The sequence below is a fragment of the Vanellus vanellus genome (genome assembly GCF_965231255.1).
Source record: "Vanellus vanellus genome assembly, chromosome: 1".
Taxonomy (NCBI): domain Eukaryota; kingdom Metazoa; phylum Chordata; class Aves; order Charadriiformes; family Charadriidae; genus Vanellus; species Vanellus vanellus.
In genome coordinates this window covers 121,176,108-121,200,298 of record NC_138905.1, presented here as the reverse complement: position 1 = coordinate 121,200,298, position 24,191 = coordinate 121,176,108, and the positions used below count along the sequence as shown (strand labels likewise).

At 39.6% G+C, this 24,191-nt stretch overlaps 1 protein-coding gene across 1 annotated transcript in view; it reads left to right on the top strand.

Annotated features, from left to right (window-relative positions):
* Nucleotides 1-2,956: 2,956 nt before the first annotated feature.
* The window catches only part of ERG (ETS transcription factor ERG), a 62,855-nt gene continuing 41,620 nt past the window's right edge, over nt 2,957-24,191 (top strand). The window contains exon 1 of the mRNA XM_082498685.1: nt 2,957-3,277. Within this exon, the coding sequence (XP_082354811.1) occupies nt 3,260-3,277 (18 nt within the window). The 5' untranslated portion in view covers nt 2,957-3,259. The remainder of the gene's footprint in view (nt 3,278-24,191) is intronic.

Here is a 24,191-nt window from a genome sequence, read left to right as displayed (position 1 = left end):
TTGCTCTGTGGTTTCTAGAAGCAAGCTTGAATGTAGAAGAAAATTCCAGCAGAAAGGAGCCCAGACAAATTAGGGTGACACGCTTGAGAGAGAAATTAAGAGTGTAAGGGAGTGTTAGGTGGCTAATGTGGATTTTTAATACTTTTTTGTGTTTTCATTCTGTTTGTTGACCAAGCCGCATTTTTTCCAACTCGCACAGCATTATTTCAGACAATAACCAATAATTGCCTAACATAACAAAAAGAGAAAATAGTAGAAGTGTTTGTACTATTTTTCTTTTGCAACTGGATGATGGTGATTTGATAACCCAATATTTTCCTTTCCTTACAATACCAAGGCCCTGTCTTGCAATTGGATCGACATAAGCATAAGCACTCAGAAATCTGCCTGTGGGTATTAGCTTGGAAGTCAAATAAACTTCATTGAATTCTTTGGCAGAGAATGTATGCCAGTTTAAAATGGTAAAATCCTTACCAGGCTGTGGGCTCTGTGAAACTTATATAATAATAATAGAGCTCAGCAGAGTATGATATTGCTTGCCTTATGCTTCCAAAAACCCTATGTAAATCAAGAGGAGGTTTGTCTATACGAAGGTAGGCTGGAGAAGAATCATAACTAAAACCTGCTTGTGAATGAATTTGTCAGATCCTATCCACCGGAGAGCTGGAACTGATACTTCAAGCCTCTCAATATATTTGAGAAAAAAAAAAACAACAGAATATCTTGGGCTTAACTGGAGTGGAAGTCACCCAACTGAAACATTATACAATGCTTTGAAATTTCAAGAAAAAGGTTCTAATCTTTTGGCTGTCTTGCTCATTGTTTGGAGATGAAAAGGGAGGAAATCAACATCCCCGTGAAATACAATTACTGTAAATTGCTTTCTTTTCATACTGTTTGTAATGAAAATAGGAAAGTTACCAGAAGTTACCTACTCTGCAGAAGCACGGTAATTCGGTGGATGTAGACTGCAAGAAGACGTTCAGCAGTGCAACACCGGATTTCTATATGAACCAACTAACGGAGAGTATAAGCTATTGCACGGCAGTGCTGACTTTGGGTTGCTCTTAAGTGACCAGGAATCCTCTTTGCAGTGGAAGAAACCAGAGCTCCTTAAAGTGAACTATAAAATCCAGCTAAACTTGTACAGGGAGTTTATCCTGTGGCACCTCAGGATCCAGAAAGGGGAGGAAAAGCAGGGTGTCTGCACTCCCCTTCCCAGTCTCCCGTTGGGATCTGGACTCAGCTGGAGGCTTGCTCAGCCTCTCAGGCTGGCTGAGGAGGCCCTGAGGCTTGTGAGGCAGCTGGAGATGAGTTGGGATACAGCCCCAACTGGGAGACACACCGCTAAGCTTGAAACACGGAGTCCCTGGGGGCAGCTCTGCCAGATCCTGATTGCACTGTGCCTATGTCACTCTGTTGTGTTTAGGGTTTTCCAGCTCTGCGGTCCCCATGGGGCACCTGAAAACAAGGATTTCCCAGGACCTAGTGGGTGGCAGAGCCATTCTCATTAGCAAGGGCGGGTGGATGAGCCTTTCCAATGCCTAGCCTTGCATTAGATGGAGCAGTGCCTGCAGGACGAATACCCGAGGGCCAAGCAGGCAGCACTTCATGTCCTCTAGGTTCACCTCTGGACAAGTGCATGGCCACGTGTCACCTTCTTCAGGTCAGGCTAGGAGGGGAACAGTGAACTGGGACTTACAGCTATCGTTGAGTACCGTTTGGAAAAAATGCATACCAAATGCCAGCGGTCATCACCAGTCACAAGGCAACGCTCTGTTTTCCTTTTCTTTTCCTAAGGAGCAAGAGAAGGCGGCGTTGGGAGAGGGTGAGGTCATCTGCTGCCACTAAATAACGCTATGACAAGCCATCATTATTTCTTGTTCTTTGTTATCATACCAGAGTCCCTGGTCAGAGGGCAGGACATTATTACAGTGGGAATTATCTACTCAGTGCTGCAGTGCTTGCAAGCAACCTGTCCATCGTTTTGTGTTGTTATAGGAAACATCGAGAAATTGTAAACCAGTTATAGTAAGACCATCTTTTAAAAATGACAAGGTTATTAAAAAATTAATACATTCTGACTTCTAATTTTTCCTTCAATTTTTGATGGTCCTATTTTCAAGCTTTTTTCTTCTAGCTGAAAGCTCAGAATCTCTTGACACCAGGAACTGTCTTTTACAAAAACACAAAATGTTGCGAGAATCATAAGAGCAAGAGGGTTGTGCCAGCACTGGATCCTGAGTGGTTCTTTACATGTGAAGTTTTACACTGTCTGGTACTGTGGAAACTTTGCCTTTTTAATTTTTTTAGTTCAGCACTTCTAAGCAAGCGTCTCGGGACAGGGACGGTACTTTGTTTGTACAGCTGGTAGTTTTGGGGTGCCCTGAGACTGCCAAGTGCTACAAAAGGAAAAATAAAAATATAACACCGAATAAAAAATTACTATCGTAATCCAACTGGAAAGGGAATCACCAGTGAAACCATCTCATTTTCATGCATGGATAGAGCTGTGAAGTAAAGGAAGAGACTGGAAAATTTAAGACTGCTTATGGCATTCAGACACTTGCTTTTGAAATGTATGTCTTTTTGTGACTTCCTTCCCTCAGTAAGAAAGAGGCATTAAAATGAAATTATTGTCTCCATTCTACTTGCTTCTTCTCTAAGAAAAAAAAAAAGTGCTAAATCAGATGGGCTAGAAAGTGTCAATAGCTCAAGAATCCAGGAATGAGGTTAATGGACAAATATAGATGTGGTGTAAGCAGGGCTAGACTTCATTAACATATTCGGAGTTACACCCGCTTATACCAAGTCTGGCTTTGGCCCTGAATCAGCAATTCCCCAGTGAGTAGACTGCATGAAACTAGTGCCGAATTTGGCCCATTTCATCTGACATCTGCATCCTGCCTCAAAGTGGCATGTCACACTTACTGCACATCAGATCACACCTGCCCAGGCAGTCACAGGCAATTGACTTTTTTGTTAAAAAAAAAAAAAAATTAAAAAAATTTAGTCATATATCATCAAGAAAAACAACATTGTTTTAGGACTCTTATCTCTTCACTCCCAAATATCCTGTTTCTTCGAGCAGCAGTGGCCAGGACCAATAGAAACCTCTTCCTGCCATTGGCTGACTTCATTTCCCAGAGTTAGCACAATCTCATCCGCTCTAAACAACCTCATCAAAACTTCTTTCTGGTCAGAGCGAAGCAATAATTATTATTAGCAATTATTAGCGATCAATAATCTTGATCACATTATGGCAAGCACTATTAAGGTAAGAAAGGGGTACCTTTTTTGTTGGAATTTTTTTCAGTGGCGTGTTCTTTGGTTTCCTTTATCAACCTAGATAAGTTAGAATTGGGCAACACCCCCACTGCCACAATAGAGGACAACAAGATTTCCTTTGTACTGCCTAGTAAATTTCCTTTTTCCTACTCCAACCATCCGCAAGGCTTAAAAACTTCAAACTCGGAAAAAAAATTGGGTTTTTTAAATTCACTGTTCAGTGCTGTGGATTGCATATGCGAAGCCCTTTTATGAGAGCTTCTGAAATTTCTTGTAGGTATCATTCTGACAACTTGGATGTGTTTGCGGACTGCCATGAGGGGAGAGGGTGTGCACTGGAAGGAAAAAAAGGGTTCCTAAGAGCACTAACCTTTTGGATACTTTTAAATGTTTCTCTTATTGATGGGGCACAAATATTAGCAAGCGGGAATGAGAGGCACCAGCTCTTCTTTCTCTCTCATGCAGGTGTTAATTATGTGCTTTTCTAGAAACGCTATCCTGATACTCAGGACCTTTCGGAATGTTATTTTAATGGTGGTGGCAAGATCTCATGGGTGTGTTCTTTTTATTTTAATTTTTTGGACAATAAAATCCTCTTATTGGCTTATAAATTGATCTCGATGCATGGTTTGTTTCTTTTTTAAGAATGCTTTGATGAGTTTTTCAGGTCGTGCCACTTAGAAAGTTGAATAAATCTATATGACTATCTATCTAGTTTTTGCTTCTCTGTATGTTGCAATAGATAACAGTTACAGATATAGCAATAGCCGTGATTAATTGCAGAAGTATAACTGTAGCTAAATGCTTTGTGATAGTGAAACTAATTTTACGTAAAGAGCAAACCAGCATGTACAGTGGGGACTGCAGCGTTGTGTTATCAGATTTGGGATCAAGGTATTTGTTTTCTTCGTGGTGTTGTGTATTTCTGTACTTTTCTAATTATGCCAGAGATTTAGTAAGAGATACGGAATAGCAGCGGTGCCTGGCCATTAGCTAAGTGGAGCTGCAGATTGATTTCTCACTAACTTCTGCTTAGATGTCTACATTTTAAAGATCATTTGATGCTTTTCATTATAGTTTTTGAAATCTGAAAGTCTAGCCTGAAGACAATGTGATTAAAAAACCTAACAAACCTTCTCTTTTTGCAATCACTGATGCTTTCAAGGGGCTGTCTATGGAGACAAAGATCCGAATCTCCTCTGCAGTGCTAGCCAGTATCTATTATATGCTAAGTAGCTCCTGAAACAGCTGAATTCCCTTTGGTTTTGCCGCGCACTTCAGAGCACACAGGACATGACAGGCGGTCTGTAAGAATCTTGAGGTTCAGGGAGTCAAGTTTCGTGTTGCTAAAAGCAGGGCTATGCGCTGAGATAGTAATGCTGGGTTTTGCGTCTATTAATCAGAATGCACTATTGATGTTGATGGGAAAATGTTTTTCAAAAATGATGTTACAATGAGATCAGATGTTGTATGCATTTTGAGGAGCTCTTATTATTTATTTTTTGACATTTTGTGTTGGCTGAATTGTAATAGGGTAAATGATTGTAAACAATATCTCATCATTATTATTTGAGCTCCATCTTACACTTACAGAGGTGAGCAGAGGCTGTGTGCAGCTGTGTATTACGCAGCCCGTTAACGCAATGCAGACAGCAAAGCCTCCTGAGTGGAAAAACCTACATTTTTGCCTCCTTCTCCGGGAGCGTGAAACTTGCAGGGGGAGATAGGCATCCCAAACTGTTGAGGATTTTGCTGCCTGGGGTGCTGGGAAGGCCTTATATGTTGAAGCAAGGGTTTTATTTATGCAAGTGCAAAATGTAAAATGTCCGAAAAGAAATGACAGGTGCTTTGTAATCTAGATGCAGGAAACGTACTGTGACATGAAGGTAAGCTACTCCAAAGAGATTCAATACCTCTTCTATACTGAGTACATAAAGAAGTCATTTAACTGAGAGGTTTCCGAAATAAAGAAATTCCATTTGAACACCAAATGGGTGTTTGTGCTTTTGCTAAACAGTTATGCTTTGCAATTTTTTTTTACAATTTCAATATAATGACCTATGTTGTCTGCTGGCAGCGGGTAGCCCAGCTGTCTCAGCATAAGTGACAAGAGGCTGTGGCCAAGGAAGGTGGAAAGCTTTATCTGGGAACTCTGCGCCAGGATTTCACTCTCTTCTTTAGGGAAGCTGTGGAGTCATTTAATGTCAAAATTGGGTTGCGAATGGCTATTTTTTTGTTCATAACTGGACAGAAATTGCTCTAAACATATACAACTGCAAAGGTGGCCCTCCAGTAAGACTGTTGGATTCATCCTTTTCGTATCAGAAACCTGCAGGCAGACCCATGGGACACTCGGGGCTCATGAGAAAACAGGCTGGCTTAACTGGGGCTAATTGGTATCTACGAAGGCAAGCATTTGTGTACGTTTTCTGGCACTGGGGTTGACATCATGAGCATGGCTTTACTGGGAGATAAGTCTCTTCTTGTCCCCTGCCCTCCTCCAGCTGCCACCTTCCCCTTCTCCCCTGTGATGGGGAAAGTGCTGTGGTGGACGGTTTCTCCTGAGAGGAGGACTTAGCAGTGCCTTCATCCTAGGCTACAGCATGGATGGCTTACTTTAATTCTGACCTTTATGCTGTAAGAGTGGCCGCCCTCACTCAGGCTGGGGGCCTCTCCCTCTGACCGGGAGTGGGGCTGGCTCCCGTGGAGGGCGGCGTAGGAAACTGGGGAGAGAAAAGTGGTGGGAGAAGGTGTGCACCTCTACAGCCAGGATTTTGGTTTTGGTATGCTGGCGGGGGGCTGAAACTTCTAATGCATTCGCTTCTCTATACCTGGTGCGCACACGGCTAACCTCACTATTATGGGGTTTGCCATTTGAAGGTTTAAATGTTTTTTTTTTTCAATTTTTTTTTTCACCAGTCAGGATTTCAGCAATAAGGTTACGTGTTTCCTTCTGGCGCAAGTAGTACCTGAAAGATATGTGCAGTAGCACAACAGTGCAGAGCACTGAAGCTGAAGACTATCAAATCAATACAGCACTGCTAATTATAGGTGTCCCACTAGTTACTGTAAATACAATTTGAGAAAAGATCAAATTAGGCATCTGTCTTTTTTGGTGTTTGTTTGTTTGTTTGTTTGTTTTTTAATAGAATGGAGCAAAAACTATTTGTTACCTTGGGATGAAGTAAAAATACTCATCCTGAAGGTCATTTTGGGTTGTTTTCCATTATCATATAGTGGAGGAAAGAACATTAATTAGAAAATTACAACTGGAATTTTACTTCCTTGTGATGTAGCAAGCCTTGTTATATTTCTCTCCCTGCCTGCCAATGCAATTGTACTTATTCTTAGAAAAGCTCTTCAGTAAGTTATCTTGACTTTATAATGATTTATTGATTACACTTGTAGATATTTCTTTTACTCTAATTTACTTCTAAATATGCATGTCTGCTTCTTATTGTTGACTTCTAATGTGCTGTTCACATGGAAGCTATGATTTCTGAGAGAAAAAGTCTGTGTATTTGATAAAGGACAGGAGAATCTGTGGTTTCTAAGGCTTGAAAGAGCATGGATATACTGATTAAAGCAGTATATAGTAGCAAGGTTTTTTTTTTTTTTTGGTGAGGAATCTTAGTCTGTCCTTTTCTGTATGGTATTACTTTTCTCTCGCTTTCTTTTAGAAACTCTAACTACTCAAATATTTCTAAATCCAAGAAAAGCTGGAGACAGTTAAAATCTGTTCTTGGCATATGGAAATGTTTAAGTCTTTGTTTAGAGGCCTGCATCTGCACTGAATCCGACAGAACTAATACAGTAATTTGTATTTCTGTTCTTTGCATTAAAAATTATAAAGATTATTCTTTTTTCGTTGTCATCTCGGTTAGCAAATGATCCAATGGTATGTTTAACTCTAAGCCTGTAAATACTTCCATTGGCTCTGTTGGTATGACACAACCTTCTTGAAGCGAAGCACACACCTGAGTGCTCTGGTGAATCGGAAGCAAGAACAGCAAGAGCGCCTTAAACCACTTAGCCTGATCTTGCACTCCTTAATTCAAAGTTTCCACCAATTTCATGAAGATTTTGTTCCAATAAAGGCAGTTGAATCAGACCTATAATTATTTCCAGGTAAAACAGTATTTCTAACTCAAAAACAAATGCACAATTTCCAGGAAGAAATAGTCATATAAGAACAGAAGAAGATATTTGGGGGATTTTTGTATTGTTTTCTTTTGCTTTTAATCAGCGGTCATTTAACTCAATCTGGTTTGTGGCTACATATGCCAAAACTAAGTCAAATATAAGGATTTTTCTTTCCAGAATTAAGTTCCCAGACAAGGAACAACAGCTGGAAAATGCGTATGTTTGACTGTATGAGTTCATTTGTTTGTTTGTTTGTTTCTTAACAAGAACTATATTATAATAAAATGTTCTTCAGCAAGTTCTGAGTTACAAAAAGCCTTTCAGAAATAATGTTCAAGGAATCAAGTGCTCTTGGAGAATGACTTGCTGAAAGATAAATACAGGAGTAGTTTTGAGAAATGTGAGCGCCAAATGAAGATATTAATTTTCCAAGTGACAGTTTATAATCCAGTAAAAATATTAAATGGTGTTCACTCAAAAAGAAGTAGGCTTTGTAAAGCAAGTTTCTAAATCAAGGCAACAGAATTATTTTGAAAATCAGCAAAGTAAGTGGAGAAAAGAAAAAGAAAAATTGGGTTTGTATCACCTGTATTACCAATTTTAACAAAGTAAAAAATGATACAGTAGAAAATATCACATGCAGTACCAAACCATGTCAAATTAACAAAAATCTTTTCATTGACTGCAATGTGGTTTCTATTAGATTAATCATTAACTATTTAAAAATTAATTTCTTTTGGTAGATAATTATACAGAAGAGAAATACTAGCAGCCTTTCACATTGTCGGTAATGAAAAGCCAAAGATCTGACAAAATGACCTGAGTTCTGCTAGTCATCCTGCTGTCCTTAGTTCATATTTGTGTATTATAGAAGAAATATTGACTGTGTTCAAAACACCAACTTTGATAGAGCAACTTTGAAGCACTTGTATGAAAAAGGTATCAATCTTTTCCTTAAAGGATGAATGTGTCTTTATGGTTGAAAGGGTTACCTTAAATGTTGTAACCAAGCTTGCCTGCAGTTGGATAGTGCTGTGTCCTTCAATTTATTCCCTCCCACTGCCCCCCTTAAAGGAAAGACTGTATAATCCTGTAAACAACTCATCACAGTGAACAGAGGGAGAAGTTGTTTTTCGAAATCTGGTGAGACTCAGGTTGCAAACCTGTATCACAAGGAAGTTCTCTCTCTCCTTGGCATGCATCTTTAGGCACCGGGTTGCATGTAGTCATCCTATTAGAAAGATGAGACATTGCTTTCCGGAAAAGGATATTAGTGTGTAATAAACAAGTAATATTAGTAATGGGTTTTAATAACTACTGTGTACAAACCAGTGATTACCACTTCTGGTAATTATCATGTAATAAATCTAATTTGTTTAAAAGTAAAATGAATAAAATGACAATTATCGCCATAAAAATGTCATTGAATATTAAAAGGTAAAAAAGGATCATGAGTAATAGCAATTTTTTAAGACTAGGCTGAAGGACACACCAAGCAATCATCCACATACGGTGGACCAGGCAAGCAGTCTTTCGTAATGGTGGATTTTGGAAATTAATGGGTGGAAGGAATGCATATGATATGATTTCTCCCTTCACCTGCAGAGTATGTTTATGTGGAGTGTATATCTCAACTGATGGGTGGAAAACGGTGTCACTAGGCTGGCGTAACCTTTTCACTCTAGGAAAAGATCTGACTCGCTAAGTTAAATGTATGGGTTGCCAGGTTAAGCAGTGCCTGCTAGATGGGAAGGAAATACAACAAGAAATGACAAAGACTGGGTGTATGCAAATACCTGCAGGAAGGGGTGGTGAATAGCTATTTATGGGAAGTGGCAGAACTTTTTAAAATGACCTACCTGACTTAAGAGAGATGAGAGAGCGAGGTACAGAGAAACAGTGCTATAACTGGGAAAAAAGCCACAGGAGACTGGAAATGTTTCGTTTGACAAATCCCACAATTACAGTTGTGCTGAGGGAAACAAGTAGCAGCATATTAATTCTACATGGAAGATTTTGCATAACTACAATGCTAGCCTGTAAGATTTTTTTTAAACCTCATTCTTTAGAGTTGAAAAACATCTTTTTTTAGATGGTATGTTTATTACCTTGGTAAACAGTAAAATGCTGCCACAGCAATTACCTTGATGATAAAGAGTCTGTAGACAGATACTTCCTGTGTTCATTTCCTACCCAGATAAGTCGCCAAAATCAGGGACTACCAATACAGGAAATGCTTTCAATAGGAACTTCCTATCTGTTAATATCTAATTCACTGAAAAGATCTAAGCCCTAAGAAAGGTAATGTCCTACCTGTTACTATTTAAACATTTAAGCCACAGTACAACACATCAGTTTGTGTAAAAATTTAAGACCAGTGCTGTTATGTTGGACTATAAAATATCAGGGCTCTTCTCCGCAATGGCAGGAAAAGTGACCCTTCATTTTACAATACTGCAAATCAGGATGCTTCAAAATACATTGTCATTCCATTACATGAAGAGAAGCAACCTCCCTCCAACTCCTTCTTGCCTGCATCCTTTCCTTATTTGTATGCGTCACCAAATAAAATATACGTTTAACTAGCCCTTGAGGTAGACTTCTCCAACAAATAGTTCAGAGCATGTTCTGCATATATTAAAGAGTCACGGCCATCTCTTGCAATCCACAGTGACATATATATTCAACTGAAATGACTGAAACAATAATTTGCCTCACTGTATGGAGAAATAAAACCATGACTAACCTGCATGTTTGAACTTCTGCTAAGAAAAAAAGAAACCTAGAGCAAAAGAAAAGTAAACAAAGACAGAAAACCTCCATTGCTAATCATAACTTCAGGGTAATTACTTTCAGGCAGATAAATAGAATGAATGAGGATTTACAAAACCTGAAGTGAAATTGGCCAAAATGAAGTCTAAAGTATTTGGCCAATGGCTTGACTGGGGCCAGGCTTTCACCCAAATTATTCAGGAGCTCAGCCCAAATTTTGTGCAATGTTTTGCCAATGATTCCCCTGGAGTCACTCCAGGTTTCTGCCACTGTGACTGAGATCGGTATCTTGGCCTTTCCCCATAATGTTGAGTAGTCCTTTGCTATTGTGGCTTCATATGTATCGCGCCTTTTCATCTTTGAAGAACAGATGCATGTTCAGTTATCTCCTCAGACTACTGTGGGAAAGGCAGTTGTTTAAGTTCATGTTGTGGTCTAAACAGGCTGGGAATCTGAGGCTGGATTTACAGACCCCTCCAGAGACCATGACAAATGCATCGCTTGGAGCACTGGCTGTTGGACAGGAGAGCCAGTCTTGTGGAGACCTGACCCAAAAGCCCAGTTACTGCAGATGGGTTCTGTAAGTTGAAGTTAGTTTTGCCAAGTAATTTCCACAAGGCCATGGGTGAAGAAGCTCTAGGAAGTTGCCCTGGGCTTTGGTTTCACAGAGGTGTTGGGGAAATACACGCTCTGTTCTGAAAGCAGTGTTCCTGGGACATGGTTAGCCAACTCTTATCTACTTGCATACATTTTTATTATTGTTAGTCTTTGGCGTATTCACATCAGCTTCCCTCATACGTAAGGTATTCCCTTGGAAGTGCTCAAAATTGTTGCTTTTTACTAATCAGATCAACTCACTAAAGTGGTGGCCAGAGACATTTTTCACATTATTTCCATACAGCCATTACCTTTTAAAAAATTTTCCTGCGATTTGTCATCAAGGCACCATTACATGTACCGTTTTCATGGAATTCAGAATCTGATTGTTTAGTCTACCTAAAGGGGGAAAAAAGAGGGGGATCCTGTGCCTTTAATGTTGTTTATAACAGTTGGACAGAGCTTGTCAGGTGAAGGTTAATTGCTCTCCAGTTAAAGCAGTTCTCTGCACAGATGGGTTATCAGGGCTGAACACTCGTTACAAGATTAATCTCGTTTCCGACAAGACTTCCCTTTCCTTCAACTGATTTTTGCTCAGCCATTGGACCTGTCACCAGCCGTTAAAAGAAGGGTGGGTTACCTCTGGGATATTAATGCTTGTGTGCAGTGAAACAATGCAAAGTGTGTGTCATATCGGTAGGGAACATCTTTAGGAGACAGCACATTTCAGTGCTGTTCTGAAGGTCGAGATTCATAAACAACAGAAACAATCAGGAACATTTGTATTAACCCTCTTAATGAATACAAACTCCAGCTGAATCATCCATAGGCTCCTTTTTCATGGCAGTTCTTGTCTAAATGTATTTTTTTAGTTCCAAAGGTGTATTTTTGTTGAACATTTTAGTCAACAAAATAGCCACTTGTGAGATGTGGAACCCGGGACCCACTTCTGTCCGGTCAATTAACTGATGGATGTGGCCACTTGACTTTTCCTCTTTCTCTAAAGCTGCAGTAAATCAGAACTGGATCCACTGTATCCAATGGGCTACAGAGGTATAAGATGGATGTAAAGTGATAGGAGAACATCATGTTCTTAGCATACTATTACCTTGCTAGCCAAGACTGCAGCAGATCTGCCTGTCCAGGGTAATCCTCAACAGTTGAATAGAGTGAGTTGAAGGAGGCTATGGCATGAACACAAAAGTCTCGCTGGAGTTTTGGGTTTATTTCAGGAGTTCTGATACAACCAAAATAACACAACTTGGAAAAGTCTCTGGCTGCCAAGTTTCTTCCACGCAGCTTTAGTCAGTAAATTCCAACACACTAAACAAATATTCAAGGCAACAAACAGGGTAGCTCTTGTGTTTCCTCAGTTTCCTGTCCTGGCTTCACATCAGCGCAATCCTGTCGATGGTGCTGAGTCTCTCCATTGACTTCAGTGAACTTTGAATCAGGCTAGGTTGCCTCAGCCAAAAAAGCAAGCTCTGTGGAGGGTCGCCACAGTATTCATTGAATGGTCGCTGTAGATGTGATCCATCAAACCGGACAGACACATGCTGGACTGAAAGCGTTCGAGCTGTTCCACTGATGTTTCAGATTGAGTATGCAAACATGCCTCATCATGCTGGGCTCTGCAATGGCGAGGTGACAGCCCTCACTTTCTTTTTATTGAAGACAAATCCAGCACATTTTATACACCTGTAAGGACAGAGGTGTCTTCACATGCAGAGCATTAGACAGGTTAAGTAGTGAGGACATTTATGTCCAGGAAGACATCAGAAAATCATGCTCTGATTTGGAGCAAAAATATATGAAAAGGATACAGAGAGACAAATCATCATTCTTGTTTGATAGATACTAAGCAAAAAAGTTGTCCTTGTTCCCATGCATAGGGCTTGTACATAGTGAGAAGAATAAATTTGTAAATATTGATAGTAATATTGGTCAAGAAACAGTTATTGTCCTGAAAAGAAGGTCTTTACCGAAAACATTTATTTTTGATATATGTTTTATAAACATTTAACAAAACTAAAAAATTATCTGAAAACAGTTCTTTTTTAGAAAACTTCAAGCTATGGACAATTTCTTAATTTTCTTTTTTGTTTTCTTTTTCTTTTACATTCTGCTAAGATTAAAAATAAATTTTCCTTTGATTTAGAATCCACAGGTTTTAAGGAAACTCGCTACAGTTACAAAGATGAAATTAAAGGTAGACAGGAATTTAACCTCTGGATGTCATACTCTTCAGCAGTAGGCATTCAGAGCCAAAGAAGTTCAAGTAAGTGGATTCCATTACTGGTTCTAATAAGATAGGAAAAGTGCACAGTAAATCTTTACAATCCTAACTAAACCATTGGTGCTTTACGCCAAAGGAGGCAAGTTTAGTAGAAAGTCTTAAATGGACCAGCTTGAACAGGTTTTTATTCACATGTGCATAAATAACATGCTTTTGGACACATATTGCCGCTAACTATTGCTAATCATGCAATGCTTTTGCATTTTGTTTTCTCACTTAGGATGGGAAGCTTTAGCTCCAAGCATTCAAAATGGGATAGCAATGAACAACAAATTGCAAAGCTGCTTGGTGGGCAAGTGTGTTGCAGATTTGACAACTACACCTTTTAAAAAATTGCATTTGAATAGGTGTTAAATTTCAAAGTATAGCACAGTCTATAAAATGTATGTGTAAATTATTGACTTTTAACTCATTCTGCGTGAATTCTTTCTCTGTAATGGTGCCCAGATACTTTCCAATTAGCATGAATGTTAAATCTTAGCTGTCTTCAGGTTCACTTTTTTTCCCCCACATCTTCATCGCATACTTAATCTAACCTTTTAGAACCCAAGACAGACCAAATTTAATTCCAAGTATGTTTCTTTCCTGAGCCTGGGCCTTCCTAGTGGTATTTTCCTCTCTCATAGAGGTTTTGTTTGGCCTCAACCTCTGTCACTCTCAGCTGCTTCTTAGAGGATGCAGTTCTTGCCAACTCTCATAATTTTTATCAGGACCCTTGTGATACTTAACGGTTTTCTTAAAAGACGGTTTCTTAAATTATATGAACACTTGAAGTCTTCAGTTTTCATTGACAAAAGACTCTCTAGTATTAAAGAATCTGCCCTAAAGGCTTACAAGCCAGGAGGCAGACCCAAAGTGCATTGTTTTTAAGTACTTTCTATTTCTGAGGCATGACTTAAAAACGTTGAATAATTCATGTAACAGGGCTGAACTCAGCACAGGGCAGCACCCCTGCAGAAGAAACACAGATGTTGCCTGGACTTTGCTTACCCACTTCTTAAGGGACTTCATGTGGTGTTCGTACCACATAGGTCTTGACCTAGTCTTATGTGCAGAGCTCGATCTCACACAAAACGAGTACCTTGTCTATGGGTGTGAGGCAGGTGAACACTCAGTAACTTGGAATTTTCGGGTGCATTTTTTACTTACTAAAAATAATGAGTCAAACGCATTTCTGGACATGTTTCTATTCTGTGAGATGGGATTCGGATGGATTCGTGCCATCAGATGTCTGATACTAAGTCTTACTCCTGAAGCTGTAAAGAAATAAAGCTGGCAGTCTAACCTCTTGGAGAAATATGCTTTCTGTATAGTAACTGACAAAAAGCTTTGTCTCATTTTCCAAAATCTGAAAATATCCAATGTTTGTAATATCACAGATAAAGATAAGGCACGTTTATATATCTTAGTAGCAATTTTGTCTCCAAATATGGCAGTTTAGGGGGCTTGAAGGCTTTTCTGACACAGGAGAGGGTCAATTCAGAGGGCCGGTAGGTTGCTTGAGAACGGTCAGCGTTAAGTGGGGTGTCTGTGATCCACGAGGCATTGTTTTCCTTTTTTTTCTGGATGCTCTTCTGTTCCGTTCCTTAGTGAAAAGAGAAGGACTCCGAGAAATTCAGAAGATTCAATATGCAGACAAGGAAAAATGCTGCAAAAAGTTCTTTGTGAAAGTTTCAAGGTGGAGATAGAGAGAAGTGGGACACAATATTGAAATGAAGGTGACAGTAAGGAATTTTATAATTTTTGTCAGTAAAAAATATTCAAAATTCATGAGATGATGACATCAGCTTAAAAATCATGGAATTTCAGGGAATAATATATGTTATGTTGTTCGCTTTGTTATCTGCTTTTTAAACCTTGAAATTCACATTTTTTTTGCTGAAATGAAAACTAACAGGCTTTCAGCTGATTAGAATTTAGGTTCAAAGGAACCTAAGGTTCAGGAAGATCATGAAAGTTGGCAACTACAGTTGTTAAAAAGGAAGCTTGATAAATCCTCAGAATTAACTCTTTTAAAATCTTAGATGAGATAAAGCAAATAGGATTGGGATGATGTGAAAAATGAAACTTCTAAGTTTGATAATGACACTAAAACTAGATGCTGAGCAGAAGCAGGACCAATGCAATCTGCTCCAAAATAATTTACTAACTACTTCATAAGCAACTGAAGCAATAATAATCAGTGCCGGTGAGTGCTGGAAAAAAAACCAAAGTGAAAGGTGGGAAAACAAATTCTGTCTAGGCAGTACTTTGAGTCATGAAGTATCGTAAGGAGGACAAAGTTTTAGACTTTTTTGAAACTATCAGTTTAGTGTACAAAGGACACGAGGAGAAAAGAAAAACAAAGTGATTATACTCTGAATTTTCATGACAATGAGTATAAACTGTAATCTCCAGTACTTCAGAGACCATTTAAAATCACCAGACTTGTGTCAATAAACGAGCATGTGCCCAAGCAAAGGAGAACAGAGGCCCAAACTTCCAAAAAAGTCTAGCTTTGCAAATAAAGAAGAACCTATACAAAACACCACAAAAGTTTCCTGATTTTTCGTGTGAATTAGGCAAATGCACAGAGAATGCAAAGGCCAAAGTGCAAGCTAAACGTTTGCATTTGCTTTTACAGAACAGCGGGCAGTTGTAGAAGACTCTTTTTTTGTGCAAAGACCCTGAGACTCTTTTATTAAATATGAGTGGGCTGAAGCAGAGTGCTCTATTGCGTCCTTCAGCTGCAGCCTGGCAGAGATGCTGTGCAAAGACCACTGCTCTCCTCTGGGAGATCCCAGCTGTGGATGTGGATGTGCTGCCCACTGCAATGTGGAAATGCCTTACGTTCCAGGCAAGTTTAGTCAGGGAGAAGACAAGTACTTCCCTACCTGCCTTGTACTTAGCACGTGGCAGAGTGAGTCGCCTCTCTGTTCTGGGGGATGTGATGCCTGTGGTGGTCCCAGAACAACCGTGGAAACAATAGGCAAGGAGGAGTCCTCAGTTCATACATGAGAATGCATTCTCCTTGTCACACATATTGTTTGCGGGGCAGGTCATTTAGCAAAAGGCTTAGTAAAACATGTCAGAGATTCGTGTTAAGAGTATTTTAAACTCAGCTGGCTCAGAAAGAAACTACACTGTGATTCCCTAGTTTGTCCTACTGCTAAAACGCCCCAACAAAGCTGGCATGAAAAATGTATTCAACGAGCCACTGTGTTTTTCTAAGCTGTATCTTCTGTGTTTGCTGTACTATGAACGTGTTAATACCTATCCATTCTATTTCAGTCTGTTACCCAATGTGTCCGCTAAATACCAGATGATGATTCTATCTTCTTTTAGGTAACAGAGGAAATTTAATGCAGAAGCTCGCGATAGAAGTGTTCAATTCCCTGACCTTCAACATCTTCCCCTCCCCCCCCTTTCTCTTTTAGTATTCCTTTCTGTTTTACTTTTGAAGCTCCTTAGAGCCTGTGGGCTTGCTGATCAAATGTCAAAACATATCTCTAAACTAAAATGAATATGTTTTTCAAGTTCGTTTTGTACACTGCTCCAAAAAAAAAAAACAAAAACACCTCATTTGTCTCCATATATTGAAGTCTTACAACACTAAGTGATGGATATGCTCTCATATAAATTGTAACCACTGTGGATATCTTCAGCACACCAAAGTCTTCATGAACAGTACCTCAATTGCCTCTTATTTTCTCAGTTTACCAACCTCTCTGCACTTTTAGTCTGGTGTGAAATGGGACATTATACGACTCACTGCTAAAATTTCATAGGCTGCCTCAAAGCTCAGTTAATGCTGAAGTGCTCTGAGAAATAGCTATAAATTAAAGGCTGTTATCTCTTATTTACAAATAGTTCTATTTACGTGAATAGAAGGGCTCATATAAAAGATCAGCATGGATTGCAAAATTTTTATCCAGCAAGTTTTAAAATTAATAGAATAGTTTTCTTTGCAAGAATTGATGATTTCATTGACACTTAAAAAATATTGTAACAGTTAAAAAAATATCCTCAAGGACTGTAGTAGAAATACAGAACCAGGAACTCTGGACTTTGAAAACTGCATAAAGAAGAACTGAATTTTCAAATAACTGATTAAAAAAAAATGTGCATATGACAAATGTGTTATTTAGTGTACTCAACATACAAAACCTAAAAGTGTAGGAAAAGTAGAATACAAGAAGATGTGGCAGGAATTTTAAATATTTCTAGAAAACATTTTCCCCACAGTGGTGACTGTAGTCTGAAGCTTCAGAGGGTAATAAATAGTTTTAAAACATGCCTGGTCAGTGATGAAATACTCAACATGAGGAAGCAAAAACCTTCCTGAAGCCTTAGAGCTGTTTTCCGTATTCTTACAGAAGAGTTGGTTTCTAAAGATCTGTTTTCTATTTCAGTGTTACTGGAAGTATCTTATAAGAAAAGAGCTCAGAAACCGTTTATATATTTAAGACATTCAGAAGAGTCAGCGTTCTCTTAGTAAAACCAGGTATGCGTTTCTGTTAACTCGGATGGAGCAAAATTAGTCTGCATCATTGAACAATTGAAAATAATTTTGTTTTGGTAAAGGTAGTCTTTGAAATCCTCAGCAATCAGTTTGTATTTTTCTGGCTGCAGAATTACAGTCTTGCGAAATTCGTGCTTTGAACAGATGCCTCGTTCAAACATGGGTAGCTGAGGCTGGGCACCCACACGTGTATGTGCATTGTAATTATTTGCTTGACTTGCAAATGTATTGAACACCCGCAACCACAAAAGCCCCATCAACTGGATGTGTTCCAGGTGAACTGAATGATATATTAGGCAAACTCTAAGGCTTTCCTTGGTCAAATTCTGATCTTCAGTCTGTCAAGCTCTCAGAGGGAAAATAAAACATAAAAAGCCCACCTTCCTGCTCTCATGTCAAGTGCTCTTACCCACTCACTGTTGCCTTTGGCTTACCTTAGCTGTTGGCAGCTCCTGACACTGGCAAAAGCCAAGTCCCAAAATTGCAGTAGGGCGGGAGTATTCTGCCCACGAGGGCTGAGAGCCATCTTCCTTTTGGTGGGATGTGCTACGTTAGGGAATTTGCCCCTGCAGGGGCCTGCAGGGATATCCCCTCCTACCCAGCACCAGTATCTAAGAATGAATCATAGAATGGTTAGAGTTGGAAGGGACCTTAAAGATCATCTAGTTCCAACCCCTGTGCCGTGGGCAGGGACACCTCCCACTAGCCCAGGTTGCTCAAATCCCAGGAGCCTTTATCTATAGCAAGGAGGGTTCAGGGCTGAAGAGGGGCACTGTCAGTACCGCACACTGCGTTTGCTCCTGCTTGTTCTCCCCTCCGTGAGGTCCATGGGTGGTCCTGGGCAGTCAAAGGGCATCTAAAAGTGGAGACATCCCTCCAGTTTCCCCCTTGCCACCATGAGGTTGACGCAGAGAGGGAGGTCAGCTAGAGCAGAGCCAGAGAAAGCAGCTGCGGAAGGAGCCTGGACAGGGATGAGTCGTTTGTATGGTTTTAGCTGGGTTTGCTCCAGGCTATGGAGCTGAATAGCTCTTTGCCTTTTCTTCCCCCTTCCTCAGTCTTTTCTCTTCACCTCCACTCCACTTCTTGCCTGCCATGTATGGTAGCCTTTCATTTTTTATTATCTTCTGTGTAGTTCATTCAAATTGAAAAATAACCTCTGGCACAACTGTGACAGTCACAGTGGCCATGCTATGCACTCAACTTGTGCTTTGTATCTATATTCCTCAACTTGTGTCCCTTCTGCATTAGCTGCAAGCATTTTGTGACAAAGTCTATCCGCTGCTTTGCCTCAGTTCAGTGCCCAAGATAGCGGAGTCCATTTCTTTCTTGCATCTAACAGTGCATAACATTCATGGTTAGTAAATACTATTGAGACATTTGTAAGGACCTTCTTGTTGCAGTACCATGGTAGTTTCAAAGTCCACAATAGGAAGTCAGCACATCATGACAAGAGTGTTTCCTCATACCTCCTTCTCTGTAGAGTACACCTTTGATGGCAGTGCCGGGTTTTGCTGAAACATGGTAGTGTTTTGGACTGAGGGTTTTAATTGCAAGTGGCTGCAAAGTCTGTGTTTTTGCATCTTTTACCAACAGAAAAAAGAAATTAAGCACATTTTTTCACTGCAAAAGCAGCATCTCCCTACCCAAAGATTTCAAAGCTGGTCAGATTATTGATTTCAGTAAAAGCATTCCAGTTGTTGTGTTGATTCTACAAATGTGTTTTTTCTTACTTGCATAATTGTCATGGACAACAAGGCTGAAGTAATTTCTTCCTTACTTTTATTCCTTCTTTCTGCTTTTATATGCTTGACAAGCCAAATATGGAAATGGGATTTTACAATGGCATGGTGACATTTGTCATTGACTTCTATCACGTGTCTCAATGAGTGGTATGCATTATACCTACGGGCGTTTAGTGTATGGGTTTTCTTAGTTTACTGAATACTGGGAGATTTAGAGATTGCTCAGGTCCGCCAGGAACTAAATCAACTTGTTCTTCTGGTTTTCCCTTCCTACAGAACAACATGTATCATTTTGCTTTATTTAGTCCATGCTTTCATTTTATTAGATTGCAGAGAAACGTAAATGGTGTCTGTTTACATTCCTTACTGATTCAACTTGAAATTATGACCAAGTATGGCTTGAGTAGTCTGTAAAAAGAGATGGTAGTTTCTGGCTCTCAGACATATAAAGGTGTTCCTGGAAGCTCAAAACCCAGAGTGCAAATCAGTTAGCCTTCTCGATGATTTTGAAACCTCAAATCCTTTGAAATAGTTGGCAACTTGCCTGTTTCATATTTACGGTTACACAACTCTTCCTCTCTGTGACTTTTAAAAGTTCCTCCTTCCTTTTTTCTTTAAGTCTTTTGGCAGCATCAAAACAGCTTCTCTCTCTCTCACTCCTCTCTCCCCAGCCCTCCCCCCCTCTAGCTCTCTCTCTCCTTGGTATGGCACATTGTTCTGTGGAAATGGGTTGTTTTGAGTTCACACTTTGTTTTCCTGCTGTTTTTCTGGGAAGCTGGATGTGGCACAAAAGATATGGGAACAGCTTGTAGGAAATGGGTTTGTTTGGGGAAACAATAAAAGAGAAACAGCCCGCATACCTCTCCTGTGTGTTTGAAGGCATAGCATACAGTGTATGAAGACATTTTGGCAGTCATTCGCCAATACAGTCCAAAGAAAACTAAATCAAAATATTTTCTTTTAGCATATCTTAAGTGTTGCATCCATACAGCTTCATTTCACATAGTAATGATTATTAAATGCTTAGTCTTATTAGTGAGGTACAGGGAAAAGCATCTTAGTGGTTTCTATTGCCGTAGTAAATGCGTATCTCAGGGATCTGGACTTGAGATTGTCTTCATTTGCATTGACTTTCTCAGTTCGCTTTTCATCAATGGCAGCAGGTGCTCTTTTTTGTCCTTCTGGAGCTAATGCTGGTGTCATTGACAAAACCAGCCAGTATCAGAGCTGTAGGGCATGGTTTTAGTAAGAGCAATGATGTTGGTAATCACTAGTTCAGAAGAGATACTGCTACAGGAAAAACTGCAGGATTTTTCTTGTTGCCACGTCAACGATATCACCACATGCTTTTCCTTTTCTTCTTCACATGTACAATTAAAAATGGGCCACAACCTGTTTCTGCTGCATATGAGACTCAGCAGAAAGCATGGTCGCAGAGCCACAAGTTGCACAATAAAGATAAAGGTTGAATTTGTGAGGTAGTTCTAAAAAATGGAAAAAGAATGAAAGAAGTTGAAAATTTTCTGAAGTAATTGCTTATATTTTGTGATTTTTGGATTGGCAATTTTGTTGAGAAAGACATTGCTTAAATAAAGTAGTAAGAACTCAGTTTAAAAGCGAAATAATTGGGATTAAAATTTTTTTGGCTGTCACAAAGCAAATGTTTTTTTGGTGTATGTGAGGGTTTCTTGTTGTGGTTGTTGGGGACAACCAAAGAACATTCACTCCAGTCTTTGTCTGCCGTAGGTATGAAACATTTTTTTGGTCTGATCTGTTGGTTTGGCTACCTCTGTAACTGCAATGTCAAAAAGCATACCAGTCTTTGACTGATCTCATAGTTAATGTTTGAGCTAACTCAACAATATCCTTACTTTATACTGGTTCAGCAGAGCAGGTTAAATATCCTTAAACATAAGCACATGCTTAACTTTATTGCTATTTCACTAAGCACTCTCCTGTGTTAATCTTTGCACGCACAGAAATGACTTAATGCTGTGACATTCAACCTGTATTAATTTCATTAGTCATGTTTTGTGGCAAATGACTAAAATAATGTGTGCTGAAGTATGAATCAAGTTATTCATTACAAACAATTATAGGAAAGTATGTTGGGCTATACACTGTAAAGGTTATCATGACAGGAAGTCATATTTTACGTACACAGTGGGCATACTTGGAAAGTGCATTCTGAATTTAGAGACATTACCCATCTGTGCAATATTCCATATGCTCGTACAATGGGAATACCATGAGAAGCATATAATACTATATATGTCTATATTCAATGTATACATGGAAGATCCAGAATAAAATTGGTAGAGGAAAAGGAAGGGAGAATAATGTAAACCAAAGACTTTCTGTTACAATGTTGTGCAAAAATGGAGAGCACTCTTAGTGTAGTGAATTTTTTAATAGCAACTTGCAGTTTAATTCCAATTATCTCATGCAGACAAGTCAGTCAACAATATCAAGACAAATACATTTGGAAGTAAATAAAAACATCCGTACAAATAAAGATGGCTAAACCAGTGTTTTCAAAAGCTATAAAGCAAGGAAATTACTTTAATAAGTTTTGGATGTGATAAGTGTTCTCTAAATAGGAAGGTGAGAATTTTAGATGTGCAGGAAGGTGGTGAACATAGGGGAGCATCCAAGACCTTGTCAGCCTGATGCAGCAGGTGAGAGGATCTCCAGGTCCAGGGGTCCCTGAGGAGGAAGGTGAGCTGCAGGAAAGCAGCTCTGCAGATGCCTGAGAACGGTTCCCCCTCCCTCTCTGTCAGCTGATTTCTGTGCCTGGCTGCTGGTTTGAGAGGACCAGCCAGATTTAACGGGTAACACACCCTTTTGTTTTCCCCCAATTTCATTGGGGTAAATAATACTACATTTGGAGCTAAGGTCCCCCATAACTGCGGTCATCCCAACCAGAAGGTGAGTGACCTGTTCATCACACCCCCATGCACACACACACACACCCATGTGCGCACGTGCACAAACACCACACACAGAGGCACTACAGGGAAGTGATGGGTCACCCAGAAGTTCAGTTCATGGCCATCATCCAAGTGTCATTTCCCTAATGCTGTTAGGCATTCATAAAACCCAAAAGTTCATCGGAAAGGAAACTAATTTGGGTGCTCTTTTCAGTTTTACCCCTAATATTTAATTCTTTCATCAATGCAATGGCTGTAAAGGTCTCTTCATCCCTTCCTATACATTTCTCATCAATTTGCTGATGAGTTTCTCTTTGATACATAGTATACCTTAGAGAAAAGTATTTTAATGCCTGAATTATTTTTACTTTAAAATTTGTTCAGAGACTGAGGGTGGGATTATCTAAAAATGTGTGTGTACATATACTTAAGTGCATATTTATAATGGACATATATAATTATATATATAAATATATATGTGGTGGGTCAACCCACTACAGCTAACAAGTAGTAAAGTTAGTATAAATGTAATGTATAATCTTGTAATATAATCTTTTGGCTAAACAGTAGGAAAAAAAGCTGCAAATGTTACCCTGTTGTGATAATACTGGACAAATCTTTTGAATAAGGCAGAAAAAAATCATGTGGTGTCTTAATGTTAAGAATTTTCTCAATAGAGTTACCAAAACCAGAGTACCAGGGCAGTTACCCTGTTCAAGCAAAGCCTTTAGTTCTGGACAGATGTCTAACTCCAATACACACGCAGTAATTCTTGAAGACATGCCATTCAAACTGCTGGGGCTACCCGTGATGCCAAAGATTTTAAGAGGAAACGCAGAAAGAATAGGATTGCACACCTAGAATGGGGTCGGGATCTTGTTTTGGGCAGCTGTTTTGGTCCCAAGACTTTTTCCCAATATCGTTTTGATCTATTAGCAAAGGTTCATAGCAGGTGTGGCATGCAGCCTCAGTTCACTTCCCATAGGGCTGCAGGCCGCTTTACAAACCTGCCATCTGCTTTGCCAAACAAATCTTTGCTTGAAAGATTGCTGAAAAAAAACCCAGATGTTTATATTTTTTAAAAAAGTAGAAGGTTGTCTGCTTCTTCAGATAAAGTCCTGCACAAGAAAAGCACGGTAGAAGCAACAGGCTCGCCCTGGACTGAGGCAGAAATGAAAGGCAGTTTTATCCAAGTTTTCCCGATGTTCTAGGCATTTTGAAGCCCTAGAAGTTAACAGCCAAGCATGAAGGAGGAAAAAACTTCAAGCTTTCAAAGTTCATAGTTGACAATACTATCAAGATGAAAAGGAATAAAAGTCTATTGTATTGACTGAAAAAATAGTCATTCAAACTTCAGTGTTACTGCTCTTTATATGGATGGAAGTACTAAAATAAGCATACAAAGCTACAGTTTCTTTAAAAATGCGTATACAATATACAATCTGCAGGATACAAATGTATTGTTTTTAGCACTGGTGAATCAAGGTTGACATAATCATTCAGGAATACGTATTCTGAGCCCAACTGATCATTGTGCAGCTCAAGCCCTGCAGCCGCCTAACCCCCGCTCGTTCGGCTACTGGTGCAGTAAATAAAACCTGGTGTTGCCTCAGCCTTTAAGTAGTTTACCAGCACTCTGCTCATGCAGAAGGAAAAACGGAACCAGAGTCAACACTCTGTAGCACCAGATTGTCTGCTTTATTCCCTAGGCTTTTTGATACAGTCTTGTGAATTTTGAGGGCCACTTCCATTCAGAAGCCTGGTGCAGTTCTTTGGTGGTTGCGCATGGGCAGAGCTGCTTCCAGGCGTACCCCTCTTGAAGTCACTCGGGCACTTGAACATGTGCTGCAACAGAAGCAGGATGGAAGCTTTCATCATTGCATTTGAACAAGCTTGCTGCACTGCTTTGATGGTGTCCAGGG